The 7956-nt window shown below is 34.8% G+C and overlaps 1 protein-coding gene across 1 annotated transcript; it reads right to left on the bottom strand.

The window, feature by feature from the left end:
• On the bottom strand, positions 397 to 4328 carry LOC109336183 (pentatricopeptide repeat-containing protein At2g37310). Its single transcript, XM_019572615.1, has 2 exons — positions 1750 to 4328; positions 397 to 681 (listed from the first exon to the last, which is right to left on the bottom strand). The coding sequence occupies exon 1, from the start codon at positions 4248 to 4250 to the stop codon at positions 2232 to 2234; it is 2019 nt and encodes a 672-aa protein (XP_019428160.1). The 5' UTR covers positions 4251 to 4328; the 3' UTR covers positions 397 to 681; positions 1750 to 2231.

Here is a 7956-nt window from a genome sequence, read left to right as displayed (position 1 = left end):
TTCTGATGCAGCAGAAAAGATGCGTGAAGTGATGCAGATTGGTGCGCCAAGGATGCGTGATGATGCGCCATGGTGAGTGATGCAGATTGTTGCGCCAAGGATGCGTGCTAAGGATGCGTGCTGATGCGCCCCAAGGATGCGTGCTGATGCGCCATGGTGCGAGCTGATGCGCCAGGTTGGCTCAGTCATGTTTTGCCTCCTCGGTCAGAAATCTTCGGTCAGGTGCTCATGCCTTGTTCGGTCATGATGCATCAGAAAGGCTTGGTCATGGTCAGGAATCTGGCTTGGTGAAAAGCAACCTGTTGCAATGAGAAAAGTGCATCATGCCTAAAAGACATGTGCAAGGAACATAAATGAGATTTAATAATTAATGTTTCAAAACTCCTACACATTCTATGGAGAATGAATACATTAGACTGCATATATAACCTTCAAATAGTTATTATTTTGGGCAGTAGAAAGTCTTGCAATAATGTGGAAGAACTAACCATGGTGTGAACACTTGGTGTGATATAGATTGAAGTGATAGCTTTTGTCCACATGTTAATGTCTAGTGCAAGCACATTGCTGACTCCTATGCTTTTCTCAATGTTTATCGACCAATTTCATTATTGGCAATGAAACAAACACAAGAGAAAGTTCCAACATTGGTCCATGATCCGTGGTTGTTCCTCTTGTCGCCTATAAAATACAGCTAATAATGCAACTCTAAGATGAAGAACTAGTAGACATCTCTATCAATCTTCATTTACATACACACATGACACATGCTAATTTCTCGTTGCACATACTGTTCCTAATCCCCACCATTTTGGCAACCTTGCAAATTACTTCATGTATTGAATATCGCATTTGGACAAAATATTATAACATTATTGTACGAGTAATGTTATATCTTCCTACTAATCCTTGTATTGAGAGGAAAGTGACACATTTAACTTATAAACCAATCATTAATAAATAAAGTTACATTGTGACATCACTTTTTGTGGTTAGGAAGATTAGTAGGAAAATATATCATTTTCCTTATTATAATATAAGAGGAATAAATATAAATATAAATATATGCACTGACAATATAAAAGTTTTATACACTGTTACTGTATCCATCATTCATCTTTAATCATCATTAAACTCTTAAAAAATACAAATCAATAATAATTGATTGATGATGTGTATAAATCTTTATTTATAAATGTTAGACTCATAATACAGTGCCCCAGTAAACACTCTGTTATGGAGAAAGAGTGCAATTTCTGTGACAAACCAAGATATGATTAAAGGAAAATATATTTTACTGATATCGAATACTTTACAAGTAAGAACAACTTTCGAGACAGGAATGGGGTAAAGATATAAAAAGAAAAAGGAGGAGGCAAGAGACGAGCCCCACAAAATAGAAAGGCTATTAAAATGAAACAATTATACTTTGTTAAATTACAGCTGGTTGTATCAAAAGCAATCCCCAATACATTCCAAATCTCATCTCACCAATTTGATGATCTCCAAAAAAATCATATACGTGGAGCCATTCTCAATAGAAAGTGTCCCTTGTGTTCCAGCTTTAAACAAAATATTAGGAGCCCATCTCATCATTTCATACCACATCAAACCTAGTGGCATAAATGTGAACACAGAATGGGAAAAAAGCTGAATTCCTTCTGAAGTTGGGGATCCTAATATCCTAAGAATGTAGTTTGTATTACTATCAATCCAGCTACTTAAAAGACGGGAAACTTGTAAATAAACGAGGGTTTTAACATGGAGATCACATTATGTAATTTGGCCGCAACATCTTGATTGCAGTAGCCATCATAGTCGCATCAAGCCACAATAGCAGACCACACCACAATTGGGTTCATGAGGCCGTAATGCAACTGCAACCATAACCACTATGAATAAAACAAAGATAAAACCTTCAGCCCTATTCTACCTAAAAGAAAAATGATTATACGCCCTGTTGGAGCTGTGTTTCTAGTACCCTGGTTACCTTCTTAGGAGTAAAATCAATAATTAGTTCAGTAGGCTTAAATTTTCTATTGACTGTTGACAGAAAAGAGAGCGCATAGCTAACGCCTAACACATAGTATCTAGTAAAGCTTGATATTTATGCTGATTAATGAGATACACGTGCTATTAGTTTCTGCATCTGAGAAGTTGAGCGGTTTTCAGTTTTCTCGGCCGTATAAGAGGTGAGTTATCTACTTTACATCAACACGGATAACCATGTGTCATTGATAACTAAGAGCATTCTCATAATCTAACTCTTCCCGCAAATTATATTCTTCTTCCCTCATCAAACCAAGCAATCCTTCCAACAATGCATAAATCTCATCCGATCTTTCATTTGATACATCTTTGGCAATGAAGCTTAGTAATCCTGAACTTGTTTCAATCCAGCTACTTCCCCGGATCTTCTTTAACCCAATTTCATTCATTCTTTCCCTAACATTATCAGCTTCTTCCCACCTCCCAGCATGTGAATATAAATTTGCCATAATTATGTAATTCCCAGTATTTTCAGGTTCAATCTCAAACAAATGATCACAAACAAACTTTCCCATTTCAACATCACCATATACAGAAGCTCCATGTAGCAAAGCACCCCAGACTTTAGCACTAGGCTCAATTGGCATTTTATTAATAAATTCTGCAGCATCTGATAGCTTTCCAGCTCGACTGAGAACACCAACCATGCAAGCATAGTGCTCCACTAAGGGCTGAATGCCATATTTAGAGGGCATCTCATTGAATATATCCCAAGCTTCATCTACCAATCCAGAATGAGCACAAGCCGTTAACACTGATGTTAATGTTACAGGGTCAGGTTGAATTCCTTTGTTTAGCATCTGACCATACAGAGCAAGTGCCATGTTAGCATCTCCATGAGCAGCATAAGCAGAAATAATTGCTGTCCAAATTACTAAGCTCCTACTTTGTGGTTGATCAAATATCTTCCGTGCTCCACGAATAAACCCCAACTTCGCATATGTATCAATAATGGCCGTTGCAACATAAATATTTTGATCATAACTTCTTTTGATAGCATAACCATGCACCTCTTTTCCTCCTCTCAGGTTCGAGAAGTACGAAAATGAAGGAAGAATACTAGCAAGTGTGACAGCATTGGCTCTAGAACCAGAATATTGCATTTCACGAACCAAATTAACAGCACCTTCATACCGGTTATTTTGAACCATACCAGAAATCACAGCATTCCATGTACTTAATCCAGCACTTTCCATTTCTCGGAAAACAGCCATGGCTTCATCGACAAACCCATAAACCATGTATCCTGAAATAACCGAGCAATAAGTAACCTCATCCTTTTCACTCATTTCATCAAACAACTCCCGAGCATACTCCAAACTACCACATTTTGCGTACATAGAAATCACAGCATTGCAAAGTGATACATCCATCTCAATTCCACTCTTGTTCACCAACCGATGAACATCCATTCCAAACACAAGATCCTTAGACTGTCCACATGCCTGCATTACACTAACAACAGTAACCGCATTAGGCATAACCCCTGCCACAGACAACATATCTAAATACATCCTCTTACACTCATCATATAACCCACTCTGAGAATAACCCGCAATCATCGAGTTCCACGACACGATATCTCTCTCCAGCATTTCATCAAACACCTTCCTTGCAAGTGAAATCTCATCACACCTGGAATAACACATGACCAACGCGTTGAGAACATAAATATCATACCCCAACCCACGTTGAAGAATAAAACACTGAACCTGTTTTGTCAATTTAGAGTTACAAAGTGTCGCGGATAGCGCTTTCAAGACGCAAGTTACAGTGAAGTTATCAGTAGACACGTTTTTATTGCTGGCAAAATCAAACGAGGAAAATAGGTTGAGCGCGTGGCGGAACATGTTATTGAAGGAGTAGCCGAAAAGCATGGCATTGAAGGAGAAAGAGTTTTTGTGAGGAATTGCGTCGAACACATGGCGCGCTTGTTGTGTGTGGTTTGATTTGGAGTAGAGTGTGATAAGTTTTGAGGCGAGGAAATTATCAGGTGTGATTGAGAATAGGAAGAGGCGCGCGTGAAGCTGCTTGCCCTGGAGAAGAAGGCGGCGGTTGGTGCAGTGTTGAATGGCGGAGCCATAGGCGGAGCAGTCGAGACCGCCGCCGTGAGTTTTGAGGAGGGCATGAAGGATGTTAGAGTTGGCGGCTGATTTTGGTGTTTGAATGTTTACCGCCAATAGCGGCTTCTTCATCCTCATTCATTTATTTCGTGAGCCGTTTTTCTTTGTGTTTTATTTGTTCCTCGTTCAAATTTAGAGGAGAGGGAGAGGTCTCGGCCTAGTGGTGGATGTTTTTTATACTTCCTTTTTTTATTAAACTTGCTTTACTTTTTTTATCAAAGGGTTTTATAACTCACATTAAATTTGAGGAAAGAAGTAATAGCAATATGGGTTTAATGATATCTTTGGTTTAGAAGTGGAAAATGAAAGGAGAAAAGATGGAAAGAAAGATTTGGATATAGAGAAAATTGTGAGAAACAGAGTAAACTTTATGAATTGTTTGATAGAAGTGGTATATAAAAATTAATTTGAAGCGAAGTGAATTTTTTTTTCATAGTAGATAATTAGATCTCTAAAAACAATATTAAGTTATAAATAAAATAAGGGTATTTTAGTAAATATATATTTTCACTCATCCACTTCACTTTCTCCTCATTTGAGGAAAGAAAAGTACTCCCACTTTTTATTTTGTTCTTACATGTTTCTCTTGTATCAAACTATACTAGAGAAATACAAATTTTCTCCTCTAACTCTCTCTCACTTTTTTCTTTCTTTTCATACTCTTCTATATCAAATGGAGTCAAATGAATAACAAAGATACACTGAAAGTTTGAGAGAAGAGGAAGAAAAAAGAGATACATTAGAGAGATTCCTACTTTACCTCCTTTGGTTATGAAGAGAAATAGAGGAGATAAAGAAAAAAAAACTAGTAGGTTCCATTGAAAATGATTTCTTCAAAAAGTAGAGAAGAAAATGGTGCGAACTAACATAACTTACCACGTTAACAAGTTTGCCCCTATATTCATTTATCACCAGCACTTACAGATTTTGAACCATGCCAGAAATCACTTATATAATACGGCCTTCAAAAAATTACATCCTCTATATAATATTCAAACTGTAAAAACAAAAAACTAAAATTAATAAACTTAAATTGAGGTATCCTAATTTTAAGCCACGGTAAGTTATATATACTTAATTTAGGGCACTTACAAATATATGATAAAAAAAGTTATAATTATTAAAAGAGATGTACAAACAATTAACTAAAAAACAACACTTAAGTTTAATAATAATAATATTATATATATATATATATATATATATATATATACAATAAATTTAAAAATGTTATTCAATAATTAATCATATTTTTATTATCAATTTTTACATAATATTATTTCTCTACTCTTGTTTTCTATTCAACCAAACAAACTAGAGAGAGAAGAAAACACTTACTTCTCTTATGTTTCTCTTCTTAGTCTATTATATCAATTAATATCAAATTTTATTCTAATTCTCATATATTTCATTCTCTCACTATCTTGCTTACATATTTCTCTCACACTCTTCTAATTTTCTCACATATTTCTCTCTTTATATGGAATATAAATGTCTGCTCATTCTTTATGTTGATTTTTATTTAGATGAAGACATAAAGAACTTGTGACCTAGTTCGATTTGCTTGATTTATATTAAGAAATCCGATCAAAGTTTATATGCAGTTTCAGTTCAGTTCGACCCATTTTTTTAATAAAACAATAACAAGTCTAACACACTTTCAAAATATCAAGTTCACATACAAAGCATGTGTATTTTAAAATAATAAGTTTAGTATGTTTTTAAAGTATCAAATTCATATAAAGGTCATTAAACCTACTAAGACTCTTGGTACCTAGTGTAATACACACAAACATTTAATTAAATACATATAAGATTCATTTGAACTAAAAATAAGAACGACAAAAAAATATAATCACGAAAAATAAAACACGAGGAAAGCAACACCAATAACACAAAGCATAATTGTAGTAGCAAAATGTTAACTAATAAGTAATAACACTTTTAATAATTAGAAAATACGAAAATGTACATTTTAGATTGTCAATTGCAATATTCATTCAAATCAGAAATGAAATAATCTTCAATTTTGTATATATATAATTAATATTGGTCCGAATTAGTTTCTAAATTGGAACCAAAAACTTATCCAGGCTGATCGGTTCTCTAAAACCAAGTCCAATATAATCAAAACAATTCAATTTTTGTGGTTTCAGTTTTTTTGAATTAATTTTTGGTTTATGTTTTGATTGGTTTAGATCTAAACGCTCCTAATTGAATGTGCACATTGTAGGTTGAATATATATGTTGACTGTAATAATGTGTTGGTGTAATTAAAGTGTACATTTGTTACAGAGAAAAGTTCACAAAACCCCTCTTAAATTTTATGTGTTTTGCAAGTAGACACTGTAAAATATTTTTTTCTTCCTAATTGCTCCTTAAATTTTATCTATTAGTAAAATTGGTCCTTATATATACAATTTTAAATTACAAATAATGAAATTGAAGTTAACATATTAGATGATGTAACCATTCATCAAACTCTTATTAATTCCACTATTTTGATAGCACATAGGGCTGCAATGATGCAAAATATGCAAGAAAATTTGCATCTATTATATCATGGGATGAATTCAAGCAGAAAAAGAGATGTCTTCTCAACTATAGCAATTATAGCTATTTATATACACGTGATTTTCTATAATTACACATATGTAATGATGCTTTGATCTTTTATTTTCCTTGACCAAACAATCATATGATTTTGTAGCCTTACTTTAATCTTTTTGATCGGTCCCATAGTAGAGATTCCATGGAATGGGAACTTATTGAGAATGTGATAGGGAGTAACCCTAGCCGAGGAAATTTGGAAATTTTTTAGTTAATTTGCAATCAGCTAAAAGAGAAAAGTGAAAATAACTCTTAAAAGGAGTAGAAACTTTTGTGAAAAAGGATGTTAAGGTTTATGAGTACATGAATGTCTCATAAGACTCTTAAATGATACTTTGAATAACTTACTTTAAAGTGGTAAGATTATCAAAGAATGTCTTAAATCGGAATATGGAGTTTTAAGTATTTTGGTAACGATTTTAGAAATATCGGAAACTAATGGGTTTTTATTGTGGTAGTTACGAAGATTTCGGTGTTCGAACCTTGAAACCAAACCAACCGTAGTTGACAAGTAAAAGCACGCTTCATTAAGGTGAGAGAGAACACATCGTGACATAGTGGTGTCCGAATATGACACCCGGATCTCCTAAACCATCTCAAAGGTTTTGGAGTTAAATTGAGTTTTTAGAAACCCAAGATTTTGTATGTTTGAATGTTTTGAATATATATGATTGTTGATGAAATATGTTGAATATTGTATATGAATGTTGTTGGGAACTTTTCTAGGTGCAGGTGTTTGAAAAATCATGTTTAAATGTGTTTCGGTTGTCAAAAAGGGCAAAAACTGGCATTTTATCCAAGTCCCTTTCGCTTGGGCGAGCCCGGGCGAGCAAAAATCCGATTGGGCGAAAAAAAAATTCAGGATTTTCGCCTGGGCGAACAAGGCGTCGCTGGGGCGAGCAAAAGTCTGCCCGGGCGAGCGAAAACCCGATTGGGCGAGAGAAAAAAAAAATTTCCAGAATTTTAATGAGTTTCTGGAACCCTCTCGCTTGGGCGAGAGAGGTCTCGCTTGGGTGATAATACCTTCGCCTGGGCGAGGAAAGCTTCAATTCATTTGAGATTTAAAGATGAATTGTCGTTTGGGCGAGAGGGCCTCGCTTGAGCGAGAAATGCCCAGTTTTAAAATGATATTGTTGATTGAATTTTCGCTTGAGCGAAGGGTCCTCGCTTGGGC

The sequence above is a fragment of the Lupinus angustifolius genome, chromosome LG20 (assembly GCF_001865875.1).
Source record: "Lupinus angustifolius cultivar Tanjil chromosome LG20, LupAngTanjil_v1.0, whole genome shotgun sequence".
NCBI classification, from domain to species: domain Eukaryota; kingdom Viridiplantae; phylum Streptophyta; class Magnoliopsida; order Fabales; family Fabaceae; genus Lupinus; species Lupinus angustifolius.
This window is presented reverse-complemented; position numbering and strand designations above follow the sequence as displayed.